The sequence below is a fragment of the Sinocyclocheilus rhinocerous genome, unplaced genomic scaffold (genome assembly GCF_001515625.1).
Source record: "Sinocyclocheilus rhinocerous isolate Xijiao unplaced genomic scaffold, SAMN03320098_v1.1 scaffold377, whole genome shotgun sequence".
NCBI lineage: Eukaryota > Metazoa > Chordata > Actinopteri > Cypriniformes > Cyprinidae > Sinocyclocheilus > Sinocyclocheilus rhinocerous.
Genome location: NW_015633195.1, coordinates 143,116 through 166,340, shown reverse-complemented (window position 1 = coordinate 166,340; position 23,225 = coordinate 143,116). Strand labels below are relative to the sequence as shown.

The window sequence follows — 23,225 nt, the reverse complement described above, 5'->3', positions numbered from 1 at the left end:
TCTATGACCATCATACGCTACGCAATTTTCTATGGAATCTGACTACTCAAAGCTGCAGACTGGCTCTGCCTCTGACTTTCGGCTACTAGCGTCAGCTTCTCCAGACTGTAAAAAATCGTGTGGTGTATTGCAGAATTGAACTAAAACCTCAATGCTTGCACTTTCCTCTGGGTTCCTAATTAGTATTCAGAACACTTTAATATGCAGATGCACAGTGTGATGTGAATGACATGAACACCTTGCTGATTTTTGGCACTAGTTTAATGGTGTTCTTATGATTTTACATTGGATTAGTTCACATACATTGCTATGATACCTTCTTTGTTCCTTGTCATAATCATGCAGATCATGCAGTTAAATCAAAACTTGAGCTGTTTCGATCCCACAAGCAAGGACAAATTGCTCTAAGAGTGCCTGTGTTGTTAGGTTACATCAGTCATGAGCTTGTCAAGTTCCTTTTTCACTCGCTGGCTTATTTGTCTAAAAAAAAGTGTTTGCTTTTGAAATTAGAATAAAATACTGAAATACAGATATTTACTTGACATTGAATCACCAAACACAATATAAAAAACCTTGTACAACATCACTGTGAGGTTGGAAGAAGTCAGAGCTCTTTGAACATTATGACTTCGACAACAATGTGAATAGTGTTTGAAGCTCATAATTATGGTAATTTAGATATGTCATGTATGCAAGTGTGTTTGTGTGTGATGTTCTTCAGAGAGTTGCTGCTTCTAGTTGCTGTCCTCAAAACTTCCATTGCTGCTGCATGAATGGAAACGCATGGTGCTCATGGGATCTGACACATATCCTGCGGGAACAGCACGGAACACAGTGACTGACACGCACTTTAATACAACCACCCACTTGTTGCACCATATGCTTACACGCACACAGTGCTCTCATCTTTGTGAAAATGTCATGTTAACTTCAAATCAAATTCACATGGGTTATATCGACATGATTGTTGCCATATTTTATGTAAATTAAAATGAAAAACAATGTTGCCCCCACATTAAGCCGTTACATAAACAGATGAATCACACGTTTGATAATAATTTCCAGTTGGGCACGAACCATTTCGGTCAATGGGTGGGAACTGCATGTTCCTCCTCAGCTCATCCAGGGACAAGCCCTGTGAAGACCTCCGACCAGAGCTGTCAAAATAAAAGAGAGGATTGATTCAACAATGCGATTAGTATTGGCTTACACTAAAGACCACAGAACAAGCACGATTCTTGTGCAATATGAAATTTTAATGATGCTAAATAGGATACACTTCTGTTGCTTTGTTGTTGTCATATCAGCTCAATGAGGCCTTGCAGGGTTTGTCCTGCTCAGATGATCCTATATTGAATTTGTTTTCTATTTAGTCATTCACAGTGTCACTTTAGCCTGATTTATTGCTCCTACCACCAAACTGTGTAATGCTAGATCTGGTTACATAAAACATCATATTGCAAAAATTATAACCAAAGTAGGAGTTCCTTCTAGTAATTTTCTCAGTTGGTGGTTTTGTTGACAGTTGCCAGGTTCCTCCACAACACACACACATTCATCACCACCCATAAAGAATTAAGAGGTGACCACCAGCAAAGGTTCTCAGTGTGAATGTCATGCAAGTTTCATTGCAGTCTCTTTCTTTTGTTTTCATGCCTCGGTTTCCAAGCAACAGCACTTCAGACTGTACAGAAGTGTTGTGGTTGGACTGCATGGCACTGACCAAACAAAAGAGCATGGTGACCTGACTCCTCCATTAATGCATGGGTATGACGTATTGGCTTCTATTTAAATTCATATTTGTTTTCACACTAATGTACAGTAGTTTGGCAATAAGTTGGTGGGGGACTCTTCCTATCAAATACAACTTAGTTTGCAAAATCATAGTCTCATTCTTGGATAGTGCATAGGTTTGTGATAGATTTGTGTGTTTGTGTACTTTTGGGTCCAAAATGCATAGGCACGGGCGCTGAGGGCGTATTCTAACTCGAAGCGCGAGCGAAGGGCAGCTACGTGACTTCGTCCAGGGCTGCCACGTGCTACCAGGCAGTCCGTGGAGGACGAGGGTGAAAGAGAACCACTGCTGTTACTGGAGGCTGGAGACATAAGCTGGACACACATAGAAATATGAATAAGTACTGGACAAATAGATAAAAATGTATAGTAGACATATCATTTATGTGCATGTAACCTACCTCCACGTTACACAGGCATTCCTCGAGTTTGGCAACCACTTCCGAAAACTCAGGTCTTTCCTGTCACAGAGAGTCAAAAATAGGGTTTTTCATCAGAGAGGTTTGGTTAAAGTACAGGAAATAATCTCTGGCTATCCAATCAGCTGCTAGTCTGAAGAGGACTCGCTGATCGCTGCCCAAGCATCATTCAGAGTGAAGGACTTCAAAACAAAAAAATGAAGAAGGTTTAACCATTACAAAGACCATGAACACCATATATACACTGTTGAAATGATCAGGGTTAATATATATACATATATATATATATATATTGTTTTTTGTTTTTTTATAGCAAGCATATATTAAATTTATTAAAAGTGAAATTTCTTTTGAGATTTATATAAAGAATCCTAAAAAATATACATAACGGTTTCCACAAAGATATTAAGCAGCACAACTGTTTTCAACTTTGATAATAAGAAATGTCTCTTGAGCATCAAATCAGCATATCAGAATGATTTCTGAAGGATCATGTGACACTGAAGACTGGAGTAATGGCTGCTGAAAATCACAGGAATAAACTACATTATTTAAAAAATGTAATGTATTAAAATATAAAGCAGTTTTTTGAAACTGAATATTATCACTGAATACAGTGTTTAACAATATGTTGTACATCTCTTAAAGCAACACTAAATGAAAGCACTGTGGAATCTGTTAGCATACTGGCTCTTTTAATGTGTTTCTCAGCAAAAGCTCTGTGCTCTAGTCTAGAGAATAGTGTCAAGCTGCACTTGGTACCAGGGCACATTCCTAACAAGCACGCTTGACACCGTTTCAGCCACGCACCTAAGGGACCAGCGCTGAGAACATTGCAAAGACGCTGTATATGAGAAAACACCTGGCATAGGTTTGCTGTAGAGAGACACGGTAGGCTAGCAACTGGATGCTCATCAACAGAAATACAAATGCAACTTGTCCTGAGCTACAGAGATAAGCTGACGGGAAAAGAATATTTGAAGATTTTAAATTAGATTAAGCTCTTTGTTTCAACTTTGGTCTGTTTTTAAATAATGCTTTATGTACTTGCAATCATTTTTGTGCTTTCTCTCCCCTTTTTACCTAGAAAGCAATTAACAAAGTACACAATTTTTAAACTACTCAAAAAAGTACAATTACTGATAAAAACTACTTAATTACTGTAACGTGAGTATTTGTAATTCGTTACTTCACACCCCTGGAGATAAGGTGACGGAAAAAGAATTTTTGAAGATTTTAAATTAGATTAAGCTCTTTGTTTCAACTTTGGTCTGTTTTTAAATAATGCTTTATGTACTTGCAATCATTTTTGTGCTTTCTCTCCCCTTTTTACCTAGAAAGCAATTAACAATGTTATAATGTTATATTAACTAAATGTTATTAACTATGTAAAAGCAACTAATTTAATTTCATAGTGCTTTTTTTAAAAACTATTTTACATTAATTTAAAGTAAGTGTGCATATCTCCTGATAAACTTACTGTATGTGACTTATTTTCTGAGCATGTGTTGGGCTAGATGTGGGTCACTCACCTCTGGACAGACATTCCAGCCTCTCATCAGCAGTGCTGAGATGGGTTTGGGAATTGAGTATCCAACAGGAGGGCGGACATGATGATATGCCATATCTGCAGCAGCTGCAGCTGTAAAGAGTTCACAGAGATGAGAATGAGACCTTGTTAATTCAGATTGATATATTATTATTATATGAATACACTTTTTCAATCATTTCATTTAAATATTTATTTTAATCTGTTTTAATATTTTATAATATTTTTAAAGGAACAGTTCACCCAGAAAACGAAAATGTACTCACCCTCAGGCTATCCAAGATGTAAACGGGTTGTTTCTTCAGATTTGGAGAAATCCACTGGTGAGCAAATGATGTAATGCTAAATTTCTCCAAATCTGTTTGAATCACGAAACAAGCTCATCTATTATCTTGGATGGCCTGAGGGTGAGCAAATTTCAATTTTTAGGTGAACAATTCCTTTAAAATATTTTAATTATTTTATAATTAATATTTTGCTAATCAACTCGAAAATAACGATGAAAAACTCATAAAAAGTCCCAAGTACAGAGAAAATTAAACCTTATAACTAAATATAGGCAATGAGGGTCAATATTAGGTATTGCAGTACAGTGCCTGGTTTGAGATGTGCGAATGGAATCTCTCCTGTGAGTAGCTCCCACAGGCAGAGAGCATAGCTGAACATGTCCGCTTTCACCGTATAGCGTGTACATTGGGTAAACACCTCAGGGGCCATCCAACGCAGGTTCTGCACAGCATTATGAGAGCAAAATGACAAACACAAAACAATGTGTGACTTACAAAACGCCTGCTAACCCCAAAGGACAGGCACACATACTCCCCCCAAAGACACATTGACGTATTTAACATGACGTACAAGAGAGCCAAAACCACAATGTAAGCAGTATTAAAACTGCCTGCATGTGCTGAAGATTATTAATGCATTACTTTTTTAAGGTGATAATTAATAGACGGAATTAATCAAGAACACAGAGCGCATTTACCCCAGGTTGTTTAGTCATATTATCCTCATCCACAGACAACAGGAAGCGAGACTCTGTAGAACAATACAGAAGTATTTTCATTACATAAATTGTGGAGATCAAAAGTGACTTTTACTAACCGAATACAGTTTTTTCATTACAAATTATATTATCAGCACAATAATTTGGCTGAACAGTCTATCTTAAACATGAATTTCATGTCTTAGTATTTGGTTTGTCCCACTTTTGCTTTTATGATCACAGCACTGAAGCTGTTGATTGACACCTGCAAGATTTGCAATGATCCAAAGAGCATCTTGAACCCAGAAAATCTGACCATTTGCACAAAGAAATTCACATGGTCAGATTTGATTAGTGACCAAGAAGTATTCACGATTTCTTCTTCATTTTATGGCAAAAATGTGTTTTTGTTTTCAATTGTTCAAAATCCTAAAGCTTTCAGTTTTTTTCCAGGCATAACTTTGATTTTGAATCCAAGGTTTTCAACCTGACTCGACTGTTTTTGCTCTAACAAAATAAAGCAGGAAAGAGTGAGGTAAAAATTTGTTCAGGTACCTCGTGTATGTGACATTTTTTACCTCCAAAATCAGCCACCACAGCGTGCCCATCTTCATAGAGTAGAATATTATGACTGAAAAGATCATTGGATGAAGGGAGGTTTAAAATAGAGTTCAGAATACTACATTTCATCACTGCTGCCAGCCTTGACAGTCTAAAAATATACTGATTATCATGTAATAGGATGGTTTAAACAAATGGACAGAGCATGATTATTGAACGAAGCGTGTGATGACGATGATGATGATGGTGACTAACCTGTTGAGGTCTCTGTGAATGATTGGTTGGGTCAGATTGTGCAGATACTCCATGCCCTTAGCCACATCAATGGCAATGATGAGCTTGGACTGCAGATCGATGATTCTGGATGTAAAGACATCAAGTGAACACCTCCTCCTCACCACTGATCAATGCACAAACCCATCATCAAACAGATCAATGAGATGTTGATCACCTTAAACTGCATATAGAGCATTAAGTACAAATCAGACACTTAGTGGTATTGATGCAGGTCTTATAAACAGATCCTAGATTGCTTCCGATTTCTTCCTCTTATGCTAGCCAGGACATCTCTAACGTTTTTGAAAATGACCCTATTCATGACCTTAACGTCGAGTTCCACCAATTAGAATTTTTTTTTTTCTTTTTAGAAATGTTTAGAATTTTTTTTTTTTGTGGAAACCGACATTTTTTTAAGACTGTTTGATGAATACATTCCAAAATAACAGCATTTATTTGAAATAGAAATCTTTTGTAACATTATAAATGAAAAAGGATTCAAATTTCTCTTGAACAGCAGTGCATACACATACATACATACACATAGTATTCTTAAAATCACCTCTTCTGCTCGTGTAACAGGGAGAACAGTGATCCTCCAGACACATATTGGGTTACTATGGCAAACTGACTGGGGTCGTCCAAACATGCCCCCACAAACTGGATCACACAAGGGTGGTTGAGACGACACAGGATGGACACCTCCCGACAGAACATATCTGTATCCGACTTTGAGCAGTACGTGTTTGCGCGGTACCTGTGGAAAAGTACGAAGGTCATGGCAGTTTGCTTTGTATACATGATGTGGAGGACAATCAGGAAAAACAAGAAAAAAAGCTCTTACCGTTTAATTGCAACTATCTTATTGCGGCACCTTCCTTTGTAGACCTTTCCAAAGGAGCCTATGGTTGCAGTGTTTTAGAGGATTGGGGTTTAATGGGGACTCAGGGAGAGCTAATGTTTATCATTAAACTGACATACCTGATCCAATAATCTCATTAAACTCCAGTTCAGAAAGTTGAAGGTGGAAGTTTGATGGAAGACTTGCTCTCAGGAGGAGCACATCTGCCTTCTCTGAGGAGAAAAGAGGGTAAACAGGAGTTGTTTACGTTATTTGTAATGTCTCTGACAGATTCAAACTTAAAGGCTTAAACTGTAGCAATTACGCAGTGGGAGGATGTTTGGAGACTCACAGTCTCTCAGAAGTTTTTGGTGACTGTGGGTAGCAGTAGTTCAGGACATAAAAAGAGTATCATAGCAACAGTGATTCATGAAGTCAGCTAACTGTGTATGTGTGTGTGTTTTACCTTTAGTCATACTTTTGATCTTTCCCAGGGGAGAAGGAACAGAAACATAAGATCCATCTGCAACAGAAACAACAACAAAATGAACTTTTTTCTCATACTTTCCCTAAAATTCACAACAGCAACAGATTTGTCCAAACAGCTAATTCACAGTACAAATCTGTCAGGCTACATGTGGAGAGTGTTTCATACCCCCTCCTGGTTGAGAATATTCATTGCAGGGTGAATCATCCTGAGGTCGTTTGTAGTGTTTTAGCAGAGTAACAATGGCATCATGGCCTAAAATGAACATGCACACATGGATCATAACATGTATATAGTAAAATGTATATTTGTCAGTCACATTTTTCAGTCATGTTTAGCCTTTAGAATTAGAAAATGTAATGTAAAAAATAACGTTCCTATTTTCTGTATATATATATATACAGAAAATAGGAACGTTATTCTTTACAAAAATCTGTCTATATATTTTCTGTCCTATTTTCTATATATACTGTATATATAAACACACACACACACACGTGTGTGTGTGTGTGTGTGTGTGTGTGTGTGTGTGTATGTGTGTGTTAAATATGTGAGAGAGATAACCTTTATAGATGTATAAATGTATAAAATAACCTTTCTCATAGGCCCACATTAAGCATGTCTGTTCATCCTTTTCCCCACTGGAGCGGCTGGGGTCACAAGCCACCAGATTCATATCTGCCCCGTTGTCCAAAAGAAACTGGACCAGTCGGATGTGTCCATGGAAACAGGCACTATGCAGACCTGTTGTTTCAAAGATCAACCAGACTATCATCATAACTCATATAACGTCTGTCTTAGAACATTGAAACATCAAGTTACAGTTGATGAGAGCAGGAATATTTCTGGATTTTTGTCATCATTTATGATGTAAACCAGATTACTGCTGTCATCATACCTGTGTGTCCATCTCGCCCCTGATGGTTGATGCTCACAGAATTCTGACTGAGCAGATACTTGACCATTTCCAGGTTCTTGCCATAGGTGCAGGCACTACAGAGTACAATTAGACCTTCATTTAGTGTGTAACAATATCAGCAGGTATCTTAACCCAATCTGTCATTGGAAGAATACACATTTCTATATATGCCCATAAATGAATGAAAATGTAACAAATGGAAGTGGTCAGGAGGAATGTTACCTGTGAAAAGCTGTCTCACTGAAGATGTTCTCCTTAGACAGACTCTCTGCGCCAGACAACTGAATAATCTCTTGCAACACTTCAAACTTTCCATTGTAGCAAGCTCTGATGGGAAATATGAGACTCAAATAACAATCACTATAACCGCTCTCCAGATTCCAGATTATTTAATTCCACTTTAGCGATTTGTTGAGTTTAACTGCCACCTTGTGTTGTGTGTGAACTCACAGGTGAAGAGGTGTGTCACCGTAGATGTTGACAGAGTGCGGCTGTATGTCAAAGGTGCCCTGCAGAAGGAAACGGACAACCTCTTGGTGTCCAAATCGAGAGCAGAAATGAAGGGGAACATGGTCCTCATTGTCTTGAGCATTGACTGTATAGGAGAGATAGGCTTTAAAAGAATACTTCACCCAAAAATGTCAACCTGTTGAAAATGTACTTACCCTCAGGCCATATCAAAGATGTAGATAAGATTGTTTCTACATCAGAACAGATTTAGTATTTCTTTTTAAGAAATGTATAAATACTTTCAATAGAGGACTCATTTTTTAAACCAGAAGCAATGGTTTAAAGTTAAAAACCTTCAAATTATGGATTTGTTTATTACAAACATGCAGTTTTTCACTTCACAAGGCATTAACTGATGGGGGCTGTAGTCGTGTGGATTGCTTGTGGATTATTGTGCACACACGACAGATTTTTGTAAAGAATAACGTTCCTATTTTCTGTATATATATATATATATATATACAGAAAATAGGAACGTTATTCTTTACAAAAATCTGTCGTGTGTGTGTGTGTGTGTGTGTGTGTGTGTGTATGTGTGTGTTAAATATGTGAGAGAGATAACCTTTATAGATGTATAAATGTATAAAATAACCTTTCTCATAGGCCCACATTAAGCATGTCTGTTCATCCTTTTCCCCACTGGAGCGGCTGGGGTCACAAGCCACCAGATTCATATCTGCCCCGTTGTCCAAAAGAAACTGGACCAGTCGGATGTGTCCATGGAAACAGGCACTATGCAGACCTGTTGTTTCAAAGATCAACCAGACTATCATCATAACTCATATAACGTCTGTCTTAGAACATTGAAACATCAAGTTACAGTTGATGAGAGCAGGAATATTTCTGGATTTTTGTCATCATTTATGATGTAAACCAGATTACTGCTGTCATCATACCTGTGTGTCCATCTCGCCCCTGATGGTTGATGCTCACAGAATTCTGACTGAGCAGATACTTGACCATTTCCAGGTTCTTGCCATAGGTGCAGGCACTACAGAGTACAATTAGACCTTCATTTAGTGTGTAACAATATCAGCAGGTATCTTAACCCAATCTGTCATTGGAGGAATACACATTTCTATATATGCCCATAAATGAATGAAAATGTAACAAATGGAAGTGGTCAGGAGGAATGTTACCTGTGAAAAGCTGTCTCACTGAAGATGTTCTCCTTAGACAGACTCTCTGCGCCAGACAACTGAATAATCTCTTGCAACACTTCAAACTTTCCATTGTAGCAAGCTCTGATGGGAAATATGAGACTCAAATAACAATCACTATAACCGCTCTCCAGATTCCAGATTATTTAATTCCACTTTAGCGATTTGTTGAGTTTAACTGCCACCTTGTGTTGTGTGTGAACTCACAGGTGAAGAGGTGTGTCACCGTAGATGTTGACAGAGTGCGGCTGTATGTCAAAGGTGCCCTGCAGAAGGAAACGGACAACCTCTTGGTGTCCAAATCGAGAGCAGAAATGAAGGGGAACATGGTCCTCATTGTCTTGAGCATTGACTGTATAGGAGAGATAGGCTTTAAAAGAATACTTCACCCAAAAATGTCAACCTGTTGAAAATGTACTTACCCTCAGGCCATATCAAAGATGTAGATAAGATTGTTTCTACATCAGAACAGATTTAGTATTTCTTTTTAAGAAATGTATAAATACTTTCAATAGAGGACTCATTTTTTAAACCAGAAGCAATGGTTTAAAGTTAAAAACCTTCAAATTATGGATTTGTTTATTACAAACATGCAGTTTTTCACTTCACAAGGCATTAACTGATGGGGGCTGTAGTCGTGTGGATTGCTTGTGGATTATTGTGATGTGTTCTCATTCTGACGGCACCCATTCACTGCAGAGGACCAATTGGTGAGCAAGAGATGTAATGCTAAATTTCTCCAAATCTGTTCAGATAATGCTGGGTACATACTAAAAGATTTTTAAAATCTTATAAGATCTTCAAAATGTGAGAGACCACAAACATGAGGACAAAAAATCCTAGATTTAACCGTTTTGCTCCTATAGTGTGTGGTGTGCCGTGATGTTCCCCCCACACATCAGGATTTCTGATCTGATCATGTTGAATATTTACGATTTGCGATCGGGGCGCCTCTGACGTTCTGGGTACACACTAAAAGATTTTTAAAATCTTATAAGATCTTCAAAATGTGAGAGACCACAAACATGAGGACAAAAAATCCTAGATTTAACCGTTTTGCTCCTATAGTGTGTGGTGTGCCGTGATGTTCCCCCCACACATCAGGATTTCTGATCTGATCATGTTGAATATTTACGATTTGCGATCGGGGCGCCTCTGACGTTCTTCCGAGCAGATTTAGTCGCTCTTAACACACCTCACACCACAGGAAAATCTGATAGGATAATCTTTAGAACCACCAAGATAATCGGGACATTACCTAGGATTGTCGGAAGGGGAGAAATCGGCCCAAAATCAGCCCGATTATCTTGTGGTGTGTACCCAGCATAAACAGATAGAATAAAATGGAGTAAAAGTAGAGGGTCTGATCTTTATTTTGGTGTATTGCATATTCAAATATTCATACAGCAAAATATACTGGAGGCCATCCAATTTGACTGAAAATCATCAAAATCGCTGGCGGTGGCTGGCAACTTTTTTCCAAAAATGCTGGCGAGGAAAGAGTTAAACGTCGATATACTGATACAGTAAAACTCTCACCATCAGTTTTGCTGCCATCACCCATCAGCAGTTTGACAATGCCCAGATAGCCTTTAGCTGCAGCCAGGTGAAGCGGTCTGTCCCCTACCTCTCCACTTGCATTGACATCAGCCTCAAATTTCATCAGGAGCTTGCATACCTGTTCCACAAGAAAAGCTGTTATGAAGTCCTGGAAATTTATGATATGAAGTAAAGACTGACCTGCTCATGGCCAAAGTAAGCTGCAATGTGCAGAGGGGTGAAGAACACTGCATCTTGGACGTTAACATATGCCCCGTGTTGCAAGAGAATATCAACAACCTTGAAGAAAAGTAGGGAAAACCTTTTGAATATGTCTTTCAAATGTGCTCATATGAAGTCCATCACAATTTCTGAATGACCTGGTTTAAATACTTTATCTTCAGGTCCAACACGCACCTCAAGATGGGCGGCCACAGTAGCTATATGTAGTGCCGTGAGGGCTCCGTACCCCACCTGCTGGATATCTGCTCCACCATGCAGCAGCGCAGTGACCAGTTCAGCATTACCCTACATCACAGAAACAAAAATAACCACTTATCACATCAATATTGTTGTTGAAATACATCATAAACTATTTTAACATCATTGATTCCAGTATTTGGGATTATTAACCCTTGACTGACTTTGAATGCAGCCAGGTGCAATGCAGTGAATCCATTCCGGGTAAGTCTGGATGGACGCAGACCTTTCAGCATGAGGGTCCTGATGTGAGCTTTATTCCCTGGCAGCAAAAAAAGAAAACAGCTTCAATTATATGAAAGTACCATAACAACTGAAGGTAATGAATCAAGCCAATCAAAAGGGGGAAATTCGCTCCCACAAAGTAAGTTAAATATCATTTCAAAGTGAAATGATAGTGACTCAACATAAGTACATTGGAATTAATCATATACAATGTTCAAAATTAACATATCATTGCATTATAGCAGATAACGTTTAACATGTTTTAGATCTACCTCCACATACGCAGCAGAGATGCAGCAGGGACAGTCCACCCTCTGTGCGATAATTCAGATTCACTTTATTGAATGCTTCATCTGAGCTGTATAAAAAAAACATAAAACAGATTTCCACATTCACTTTCCTCAGTAGTGTTATTAACATAGAAGTCCACATTTGTAAACACTAATAATAGTACACTACAAAAGAGGCTAATAAAACTCTTAGTTCCAATCAGTCTCACCTGAAAACATGCTTGAGTTCTTTGAACTCCTCCTCCTTAATTTTCAAGTCTTCCTCCAGTCTCTCAATTATAACAGCATATGACTCACTCACTTTCTTTTTCCACTCATCTAAAGCAAAACGACATTGAATCAATACCACAACATGGACACAATAATCCGATTTTACATACAGAACAATCATTACTCACTGTCATTAAAGAATGTATATGTCAACAAGGATTGGAAGACTGAAAATATTGTAGTCTTAATCTATTTATATTAACATCAACCGAACCAATGAACCGAATGAATCAAACAGCCAACTGAAGAAGCTCAATGTTTACCTGTACAGGTTTGAGTGGGTCTTGATTTATAATTCCCCATCAGACTGGTTGGTTTAAACTTTTGTACACGGTTAGCTGGAGGGAAAGTCTCATGCAGTGGTAACACAATGCTTTGTTTGGCACAATAGGGAAGAGTCCGATAAGGAATCACAGCCCCTGCTAAAAATACATCAGCCTCAGTGTGGAACATGTGACAACAATGACAGCTGACCTCTCTGAGGATCTGTACCTATTACAGGGTGAAGCCACGGTCGATTTCTCTCTTCAGACAACAGCTGCATCAAGACTCAACTGTATTTCTCTATCTTTTTCTCTCTGAACTTGGATGTGTCTAAAATAGATGATTCTGTGTTCTCTAAAAGAAATGCACTACCATTCAAAGTTTGGGGTCAGTCAGATTTTGTTTGTTTGTTTAAGAAGTTTTTGAAAGAAGTTAATTCTTTTCGGCAAGGATGCATTCCATTGACAGTAAAATGTAAAAAAAAAAAAAAATAATAATAAAAAAAAATTAAATAAACTTTATATTAATCAGAAAATCCTGACAAAATGTATCACAATTTCCACAAAACATGAGGAACAAATACCAAAGTTTAAAATGGATGAATATGATTTTTTTTTCTCTTTAGAAAGTTTGAGGGCTTTTCCTCTCTCTCCTTTTGAGGTTACGCACATGATATACTTTGGACTTCATCATGCCTTGATTGGTGTTTTGTGAAGACGCTCCAAGATAAATTAGTAAAACATAGAAGAAGGAATAAATCTGCACACACAAAATTAAACTGATCCAACACAAATTTAATAAAATAAACAAAACATTGAATTGACTAGGTTTGATACAACAGTTAAGAGAACTAGTGTTACAGAATAATACTATAGTATAGGCATACAAATACTAATTGGCATACATAACAAAATAGAATATGTTATCACATGCAAAGTCCCATTTTTACTCAGCAGCCATATTTGTAACTCCTAAGGGCAGCACATTTAAACATTTCAATTCATCAACAAAATCTGACATGAACTATCCCGTAAAAGTTGTATCTTATGCTCAAATAGCGAGAAAAAAAAGCTTATATCCCAGACTGGCCCAGCCAACGCGCATGTGTTTCTATGACAACCAGAGCTATAAAGGCACCTACAGTGACATGTTGACTTTACTAACTGGCAATCGGCTCTTTTATTCAGAAGGCGGGACTTATTTTGCCATATTGCGTGTTGCCCTTTCTCCCATTCATAGTAACGTGAGTGCACCATCTTGGTATTTCTGTAGTGTCTGTTATGGGCAATTTACGATTTTCGTCACATGGCTATACTGCCCTACAAGGCAAAAAGCAGTAATCTTTTGTCAAAACTGAGTTATGACTAAAATCAGGACTATATCTCCTGTGACATACGTTTTGATTTAACTAAGCTCAGATTTAGAGAAAACAGTGTGTGAAAACTGATATCAAATCAATTTAGTAAAAACAACTTTGAAGGCACTGTCTCATACTTACTGCGCTTTGCCGGGCAGTATATGCAATGAAACTATTGATCATTTACACACACATGCTCAGACCGAATTACTTAAATTCACCCTGAGAATGTCTTCATACAGTTTTTTCCTAAATTTCAACATTTCTTCTAGGTTCTTGTTCTGCAGAGTTTCTTGTAAAGAGGTTAGTGTGGCATTTTTTAGTAGTGTGAAATTGGTTCCACTATCCAGTGCCTTCAGCATCCCCAGTGACATCACGAATGAATCCTTTAAATTGGAGCACACTGGGAAAATGCAGGCGTTCCACAAACTACACATAGTTGTGTCTCCTGAGAACCTGACCTTCTCTGGAAACAAACCCCAGAGCCCAACACAGTCCTCCAGATTAACCTCAAACAAGCTCAATGCTTTCATATGAGCAGGACTGGATACACTTTTCTTTAGATCATCTCGAACACCAAAAACCACAGTCACAAAACCCGTTTTTCCATCCAGGTTTACAGCCAAAGAATGTATGAAGGTGTCACTTGGCACTGACAGATCCGTGCCAATCCAGCAGCCGCTGATGATAGATCTACTTCCGACTTTAACTCTAGCATCCAATCTGGAGTATTCCACAACACTGCCCTGGGATACAGTCACACTGGGATGCAGGATGCTGTGTGTCACGCAAACTCTAGTTTTCTCCGATGGCTCCAAGTCGCACACACTGAAGGCAGCAGAGAGCAGGCCGAGTTCTGCTCTGAGACAGGGGTCAGCGGTGAAGTGGAACAAGTATTCCTCTGTGGTGCCGACATGATAAAACTTTGAGATGTTCAACAGGATGACGTTGAGTGCCGTGCCTTTGAGACGATGGAAAATCTTTCTGCGAATCTCAACGAGACCGTTTTCCTTCTTTGTGACGTTGGCAGTGTTTTCTGTGTAATCCACAGTAGCTCTTTGCCCCAGGGCGTGAAGAAAGTCTCCATAAGCATCGATTTCACATGTCAGAGGGCTGATTTCACTGAACAAGGTTAGTAGGGTCATAGAAGTCCCATAATCAAAGTAGTAAGTGCTGTCAGTGTAAACAAACTCCTTTCCTTCCCTCTTGCATACGGCATTGCATTTGAACATCTTTTCGATGCTTGGTTTGTGCAGAAATTGAGAGCAAGTTCTGTATTCCATGTCACAAATTCTGGGCGTCTCTGCTGGTTCTAGAACAAAAACTCCATGAGTGGTACCAATAGAGAGAGGGGAGGGGTGTGCTAAGGCAGTAAAACCTGACTTATCAAACACCACGTTCTCTTGGGCAGGAACACTGTAGAGCTCAATATCATCAGCACAGGTAACCAGCATTCCCGGCTTCATGTGTGAGGGGAAATCCACATACATTGCAAGCTTGAGCTCCAGCATTTGATATAAAGGGTTTCCCAGGGGCAAAGCTGTGAGTAATTTACCCAGGGCACTGGCATTGGGCAAACGCTGACTGAATCCTCCTGCATATGTAACAAAATGCATAGATAAATAAGTACATTTTAATAAAAGTGCACAAATCAAAATATCCAAGATTTCTATTTCAAATAAATGCTGTTCTTTGTAACTTTCTATTCATCACAGATTCCCGAAAAGAAAGGTTTCCACAAAAATATTAAGCAGCATAACTGTCTTCATACATTGATAATTAGTAAAAAAAAAAATCAGCATATTATAATGATTTCTGAAGAATCATGTGACACTGAAGACTGGAGTAATGATGCTGAAAATTTATCTTTGACATCACAGGAATAAATTACATTTACATTACATTCTAAAATATATCCAAACAAAAAATAATTATTTTGAAATGTAATAATGTGTCACTGTTTTGTTTTTTGTTTTTTTACTGTATTTTTATTTTTTATTTTTTGAAAATTGATCTTTGACATCACAGGAATAAATTACATTTACATTACATTCTAAAATATATCCAAACAAAAAATAATTATTTTGAAATGGAATAATGTGTCACTGTTTTGTTTTTTGTTTTTTTACTGTATTTTTATTTTTTATTTTTTCTGATCAAATAAATGCAGCCTTGGCAAGCATAAGAGATTTTTTTCAAAAACATGTAAAAATCTTACCGACCCCAAACTTTAGAATGGTACATTAAGGTTCATTAACAATCAACAAAATGCATGAATGAGGTTTGATGAATATTATATAGATTAAAATAGTACCTGCATGAATAAGGATGACTTTAAATCCTGACAATGACTTGCCATATTTATCATGTAGACACTGTAGTGAATGTAAAGTGGATCCACCATTACCTGTATGGTCAGATGAAGAAACAGTTCTTAAAAATGTACATGAAATACAGTTTTTAAAACATATTTTTGTATATCTTACCAATCTTGCATCCTGGAGGATCTGCAAAGACATGATAATTGATGCTAAGTGGCAGTTCTTTCCTCTCCAGTTTCTCAGTGATCTGAATTTCATAAGCAGACTTCTGGTCCTCATCCACTGCAGTAATGACCACAAGATCCCAGAATTCATCAGACTGAACTTCTTTACCTGTGGATGGGAAATGAATATCTGTTTCTCTTGTTATAGTTATAGAAAACCCTCATGAGCAACAAACAATGTCACACAAGTGAATATTCTCAGCAACAAAAAAGTCAATACAAGTCGAACAGTTGTATATTTTAAATAGAAAAGTTTAAAGATTTAAACGTTACCTCTCATTTGTTTGAATTTGTCAAGTTTCTCCTTGGTGGATTTTTGCAGATGGATGTTTAAGCTCTCTGCCATTATGAGAACCAGCAGGTCCTCTATCTGTCTAAATCACTACAAGAAAATCTGAAAAAAAAAATTAAACGACAAATATGAATCAACAAAAGGACATCATGTGCGGAACTATGTGCGACAATGATCAGCTATTTGCCGTTTTCAAAAAGTCACTTAAAACCCTTCGATTACAGAATATGTCCCGTAACTAGTTTACATTGGCACTTCCGGGTTCCAGTCACGTGGCAAACAAACTCTGACGTCCGTATTCGATTGCTCGCTCTGCCTCCATCAATTAATTTACGTTAAACTGAATTAATTACTTATAATATTCAACCTCCCGAAAAAAAACTATATCCGTTTTATTTGTAATGTGGTGTGAATGGTTTTCAAGAAAATGTTAGGAGAAGCTTCTTGTATTTCCAAACGATGTTGTCATAGCAACTTTTATCTTGGAATCATTCGGCCAACAAAAGAGAGCCAGGCACAAAACCATGGTAAGAACAAACTCAAGAGCAGATTGAGAATTTGAACAGATTAAATTTAGTGAAACATGCAAATATGTCCACATATGTTTTAGGAATAATACTATAATAATCATGTAGTGTTGATAATCATTCTGCCTCAGGATGTTTTTGTGATATGAAAAATGTTTCCTTTCAGAAAATGGAAGAGATACATTTCACAAAGATATAAAAATGGATTCCCTGGAAGGATACTGGGCCTATTTGGTAAACTGCTCTCAGTCTCTGATACTGGATCATGGCTACTGGACATCAGAGGGTGAGAAAGATCTGGAGGACATGTTGATGGTCAGATTGAGCAGTTTGCTTTTAAAGAGTCTGGATCAGATTGGATCTTGCAGAGCACTGCGAATTTGTATCTTGGCTGACAACTTTCTGACCAGGATCGAAGCTCTGATGGAATGTACTCACTTGGTGAAGTTAGATCTGAAAGGAAATCAGGTATTTATTTAATTTGCTTCCCTGAATATTTGATTCACTTTAAGGAGAACAAATCACTAACAATCATCTTTCTGCTCAGATCGTTCAGCTCCCTGATGCTTTATGTTGGAGTCATCTGAAAGAATTGCAACTTCTATATCTACACGACAACAACATGTCAACCTGGAACAATATTAAAGGCCTGTTGGGCTGTTTAAACCTGACTGCTTTAACTCTCTATGACACCCCGCTCAGTTTAAAGAAGAGCTACAGGCACTGTCTGGTCAACAACATATGGTCACTGAAGGCCTTGGACAACTTTGTTATCTCTGATGAGGAAATCATTCAAAACTGGTCTCTTCCCTTTCGATTCAAAGCCATGAAACAACATTTTTGTGTCAGTTTGTACCCATCTACAAAGTCGGTTAGTGCTCATTATTTATCCTGGTCTTCTTTGTTTGTTGTGTTTACTGTTATGTGCAAAAAAAAACATATTTTGATGTTTTCTTCTTCCTCAGGATTCATTTGAGACTGAGATGAAAGCGACATATAACATAATCTCTGAGATAAACAGGATTCAGGCCTTTTATTCCCCTACACTTATTATACAGCGCTGGATTCGAGGCCATTTAATTAGAAAAAGTCTTGGGTAAATATGCCGCATTTTTATATTCATCTTGATATTTGCTATGCAATGTTTTTATATGCTTATTTTGTTCACTATAAAGTACAAAACAATCATGAAGATATTATTTGGGATTTTTGTTCAGTGGGTTGAGAAACTGGTTTTAAGAGGAATTCTTCATTGTCAGGCTTTGCAGTACAAAGAAACAGATAACGTCTGGGAAACCATTCATTTCCATGCCTTTGAGGACAGAAAATGACCAGGTACAATCCCAGTCTCAGAAAACCATGAAAGAGGACACAGATGACCACCCTGAACAAGTATGTACTATATTTGACTGATGTACACTACCATTCAAAAGTTTGGGCTCATTAACTTTTTTAAATGTTTTATTTGACCATTTATTGGATCACAAACACAGCAAAACAATAATATTGTGAAAAATTATTACAATTTAAAATAACTTTTGTATATCTTAATATATTTTAATATGTGTGATGGCAAAGCTGAATTTTCAGCATCATTACTCCAGTCTACAGTGTCACATGATCCTTCAGAAATTATTCTAAATATGCTGATTTGGTGTTTAAGAAACATTTCTTATTATCATTGTTGAAAACAATGCTGCTTTTTTCAGGATTCTTTGATGGATAGAAAGTTTAAGTATTGAATTGAAAAAATCAATCAACACAGAAATTTAAGTTTACTTTACACACAATATTAAGTTAATGTAATGATCAACATTATTATGTCAACAAAACTCATCTTAAAAAGTTTAATTAAATAAATGAATAAGATTTTTTTTTTACTTGCAACAATGCATTTGTGGTAACAGGTGCATTGAATTATTTTTTGTGTATCTAAATGTAGACTCTTTATTAGTCATGCATTTGGTTTTACAGGATGCTGCAAATGTTAAATCAGATGACAATCAACAACACATAAAAGCACCATGCAACACCCCTCGTCTGAAATCTGAAGCCCATCTAAACATTTTTGACCAAGGTACAACAGAAGTTTTAGCTTTAGTTAGCTCTCCAAGAGACCGATTTGATTCACTGAATGCTTCTGTTTTGCTTGTCTAGATATCAGTGTGACTGTTGGTCCCTGTAATGAAGAAATTGAAGACGGAACCTTTCGTGTTTTGGGACTAAAAGCTTTGGTCCACCAGAGTGAGCCATTGAGTGACATGTTGTGGTCCCATAAAGCTGCAGGACAGGACATCCGTGAGGCCATCAGCCATTTTCACACTCGGTCGCAGTCACCTGCCATTACTTCAGGGCAGCGTATGATTGGTTGTTGCCATGACAAAATCAGCCTCACCCCCTTCAGTCATTGAAAGAGCCCACCAAGCATTTGAGAAAGCCAGAATGCAGAGACACCTTGCAGAGAAGGTAACTGAGCGCCACATTGACCGTGAAGTAGCCAAGGGTCATCGAGACATCTTTAGAGAGGCTCGCAGAACAGAAGTGCATCTGCGGCAGGAACGGGAAAGGGTGAATATGGAAAAAACGCTCATTCTACAGAGAGCCAAGCTGGAGCAGGACATCCATCATACGCGTCAGAAACATGCCCAGTTTTTGGAAGAGAAGAGGATGAGGATCCAGGAGCAAGAGATGGTTTGCAGTTTCAGCCAACAGCACAACTCTCTAGCGAGGGCAGTGCTCAGATACAACACATGGAAACGTGGTAACCAGCAATAAATGCATGATTGCTTTTGATTAAACTCTCAGTTTAATATGACATTTACATATTGGTTAGTTAGAACCCTTTGTGTACAGTAGCTTCAAAAGCAGATTTACTGCACTATAGTACAGAATAGTATAATATAATAAAGTACTTACCAGAAGATGTCTGCAGAGATTACATTATAGACATTAGGATCTGCTCCTCTTTTCAAAATCCAAAATATTACATAACAGGAATCCAAAAATACTCCCAGTAATACACAACCACCCCCGTCCGTCATGCACAAGTATTAAGGAACTAGTATTAAGCCACCAACTTTACATAACAAATAATTCCACATTAACTGGGTCATTATTACACTCTTTAAATAAGCACTTAAGAAAGATTAACAGGAGAACAGATTCAAATCATTGCAGTGCAAAATAAAATATATATATATTACTTTTTGCTATAGTTCTCAACAGTCGTAGTGTAACAGGAGGATCTTTAAATGCCAAGGAAAGTTTAGCTTGACAATAAATAGAGATGAACTACACTAAATTTCTACATGTAACAGTATTTATTAAAAAAAAGTCCTGTTCAGCGTATCAGCAGTGTGAAATTCAATGCATTGTTCTGGCCTGACATGAAAAGCTAGACTCTAACATCCGTCACTAACTAGACTGAAAATCTATGCAAACGTGATTGCGTATGTCCCAGGAAGTACCACATATCGACCTTGCCACCTGTTTGAAGTTTATTCATTTTATTTTGAGTACTTTGAGTCATTGAGAACGACAACAGTGCAGTACGCTAGCTTAGACTTCTGGAAGTGGCATCTGTAGAGAATTTTACATTATTGCACATGACCCTAAATTCTAGCTTAAAGTCTAAAAGGTGAAATATCTAAAAAAAGAGAATAATTATCTTTTTTTTAAATTATAATATTACTATTCATCAAGGCTACATAACAAAACAATTCTCTATATATTTATATATTACATATTTTTTTGTATTACATACAACAACAAAAAAAGACTCCCCTGATAACTGATGCTAATGCCTTTTTCTAAATTCAAAAAGGTATAAAACTGTCACTGGAGCAATAAACCTTCAAAATGTACTAATATGTACACTTTATGTACTAATATGTACTTTTGAAGTACTAATATGTACGTTTAAGGTACTAATATGTACCATTTAGAGGTAAATTTGGTACAAAGATGTACCTTTTAGCTTTTGTATCTTCGGGTACCAGTGACAGTTTTGTGCCTTTATTTTCTGAGAGTGTATGGAAAATAAGAGTTTTACGTACCTAAAGTTCATGATCTTTTATACTAAACTCAAATGTGAATATCTGTGTCAACCCTATATATCTTGACCCTAATCTTTTTTTTTTTAGAAACGAAATCAATTTCTGAAGAACATAGAATGTTGAATTCAGCTTTCTCATAGGGTGGAGGTGGGCAGGGAAGCCAGACTCTCTTTATTCTCCTCCAGGAAAGCGCTACATGAGGCAAAGGTGCAGTAGAAACTGGAGGAAAGCCCAGCGATGTCAGTGGAGATATAGGGCAGCACGCCAGGAGTGGCCTGGTTGTAGTAAGAAATCTGAGAGAAATGCATACATAAGCATGTAAGCCAACGCACTTAACCTTCAGTACTTTAACACCTACATGACAGCACCAGGAACCACTCTAAGCAGTTTCTAAACATGAGTTATAAACGGTGTTATTGGCTAATGTACATGCACATTATTTAAGTTAAAGAGATTGCTACGTTTAAAGCCGTGTTAATTCTTGAACTTTGACTCATTTGCTCATTCAGTATAAGTGTCCATTAGGCTTTCTGTGTATTTATTACCTTAGTGAAAGTGTTTTCCTCTTCCCAGATACTGAACCCAGCACAGAGCACCTCTCCTCTGTTGTAGTCTTCAGTGGGAGGGTACGCAGGCAGGGTCACAGAACGCAAGGCAATCAAATAAGGGTCTCTAAAAGTGACAAAGATGTAATAACGTGTTATTTTGCCCTTTGGAAAGACACAATATAGAGATTCTGTAGGAGTTTAAGGTTTACCCAGAATCACAAGGGCGCCTCCTGGAGGCCAGGAGGATGAAGTCCTGGACTTTGCCTCTTTTAGTCACAGAGTCGTCTTCATCTGAGTCGGTTATCACGTCACACTCTCTGTATTAAGGCATATTTATTATGGTTAATTATAATATCATAATGCGTTCTACGTTAAATCAAGTAATTTGAAACTGTGGCTGATCATTTTATCTGCCAGCCATTGTAACAAACAGCAAAGACACTTGTAAAAATAACATTTCATTTAAATTTACATTGCAGCAAAAAGTGTTCATTTATAGATTTTAATGTTTTTTTTATTAATTAAAAAACTCTGTTAAAAGTAATAGGATTTAATGTTTTTGAGTCTCATGTTCACCAAGGTTGCATTTATTTGATAAAAAATACAGTACAACAGCAATATTTTTAAATATTACAACTATTTTTTAAATGTAATAAATTCTTGTGATGGCAAAGCTGAATTTACTCCAGTCTTCAGTGTCACATGATCTTAACAAAAAACAAACAAACAAAAAACATTATAATATGCTTATTAGGTGCTAAAGAAACATACAATGTTTCTAATTATTATCAATGTTGAAAACAGGTGTACTACTTTTTATATACTTTTTCATATTTTTGTGGACATTGTGATACATTTTTAGGATTAATAGAACTCCAAACTTTATATTTTCATTTTAAAAAATGGCTGTTAAATGTCTGTCGCTTATAAAATTCAATATTTTCTTTTTTTGTTATATAAAATGCATTTGACATACTGGTAGTGGTGGTCCCATGCCTTCCTTCGCCTTAGATCAGACAGTAACAGAAACACCTGCTCGGCCGCCACAGCCACATGAGTCTCCACCTTAAAGCACAACATCTGGTTCTCCTCCAGTGTGTATAAACTCACCTGGGCACAATGTTTCAGCTCATTAATTTCCCTCAAGCATCTACAACATTTTTGACTGCTCAAGTCACCCATGTAATCTCAAAAAGACAAAATGGAAAATTTAAGTGTACAAAACTTATCCACCTTGTTCTTCTCTGAGGTTAAGACCCAGTTAGTCCGGGCAGCCAACATCTTCAGTGCCGAAACATTATTGTAACTGAGGTACATCTGCCAAGACATGGA

At 37.3% G+C, this 23,225-nt stretch overlaps 3 protein-coding genes and 2 long non-coding RNA genes across 6 annotated transcripts; 1 reads left to right on the top strand and 4 right to left on the bottom strand.

The window, feature by feature from the left end:
• Nucleotides 1–149: 149 nt before the first annotated feature.
• LOC107743849 (serine/threonine-protein kinase TNNI3K) lies at nucleotides 150–12,946 on the bottom strand. Its single transcript, XM_016557284.1, has 25 exons — nucleotides 12,569–12,946; nucleotides 12,245–12,353; nucleotides 12,018–12,103; nucleotides 11,685–11,782; nucleotides 11,458–11,568; nucleotides 11,242–11,340; nucleotides 11,041–11,179; nucleotides 9,709–9,853; nucleotides 9,481–9,585; nucleotides 9,238–9,332; nucleotides 8,934–9,083; nucleotides 7,081–7,167; nucleotides 6,892–6,948; nucleotides 6,566–6,658; nucleotides 6,429–6,486; nucleotides 6,147–6,341; nucleotides 5,564–5,668; nucleotides 5,326–5,378; nucleotides 4,748–4,800; nucleotides 4,359–4,491; nucleotides 3,746–3,855; nucleotides 2,196–2,255; nucleotides 1,940–2,109; nucleotides 1,078–1,157; nucleotides 150–811 (listed from the first exon to the last, which is right to left on the bottom strand). The coding sequence occupies exons 1-25, from the start codon at nucleotides 12,756–12,758 to the stop codon at nucleotides 735–737; spliced, it is 2,658 nt and encodes an 885-aa protein (XP_016412770.1). The 5' UTR covers nucleotides 12,759–12,946; the 3' UTR covers nucleotides 150–734.
• A 296-nt stretch (nucleotides 12,947–13,242) lies between these two features.
• Nucleotides 13,243–17,024, bottom strand: fpgt (fucose-1-phosphate guanylyltransferase). Of its 2 annotated transcripts, XM_016557279.1 has the most exons (4): nucleotides 16,745–17,024; nucleotides 16,413–16,580; nucleotides 16,241–16,333; nucleotides 13,243–15,520 (listed from the first exon to the last, which is right to left on the bottom strand). In XM_016557279.1, exons 1-4 carry the CDS (start codon nucleotides 16,815–16,817, stop codon nucleotides 14,124–14,126), a joined length of 1,731 nt encoding a protein of 576 aa, XP_016412765.1. In that variant the 5' UTR covers nucleotides 16,818–17,024; the 3' UTR covers nucleotides 13,243–14,123. The 2 variants fall into 2 exon arrangements, with proteins under 2 accessions (XP_016412765.1, XP_016412766.1); XM_016557280.1 differs by lacking the exon at nucleotides 16,241–16,333.
• A 46-nt stretch (nucleotides 17,025–17,070) lies between these two features.
• Nucleotides 17,071–20,942, top strand: LOC107743845 (leucine-rich repeat and IQ domain-containing protein 3). The gene is given in 8 exon segments (XM_016557281.1): nucleotides 17,071–17,290; nucleotides 17,457–17,758; nucleotides 17,838–18,161; nucleotides 18,256–18,386; nucleotides 18,550–18,682; nucleotides 19,265–19,367; nucleotides 19,448–19,691; nucleotides 19,693–20,942. Coding segments are annotated over 8 exon segments (1,725 nt in total). The 5' UTR covers nucleotides 17,071–17,175; the 3' UTR covers nucleotides 20,066–20,942.
• Nucleotides 20,943–21,283: 341 nt separating this feature from the next.
• On the bottom strand, nucleotides 21,284–22,166 carry LOC107743848 (uncharacterized). The gene is made up of 3 exons (XR_001640430.1): nucleotides 22,103–22,166; nucleotides 21,891–22,017; nucleotides 21,284–21,638 (listed from the first exon to the last, which is right to left on the bottom strand). It is a non-coding gene; the product is annotated as an uncharacterized LOC107743848 (long non-coding RNA).
• On the bottom strand, nucleotides 22,155–23,206 carry LOC107743847 (uncharacterized). Its single transcript, XR_001640429.1, has 3 exons — nucleotides 23,127–23,206; nucleotides 22,870–23,003; nucleotides 22,155–22,210 (listed from the first exon to the last, which is right to left on the bottom strand). It is a non-coding gene; the product is annotated as an uncharacterized LOC107743847 (long non-coding RNA).
• Between the last annotated feature and the right edge of the window lie 19 nt (nucleotides 23,207–23,225).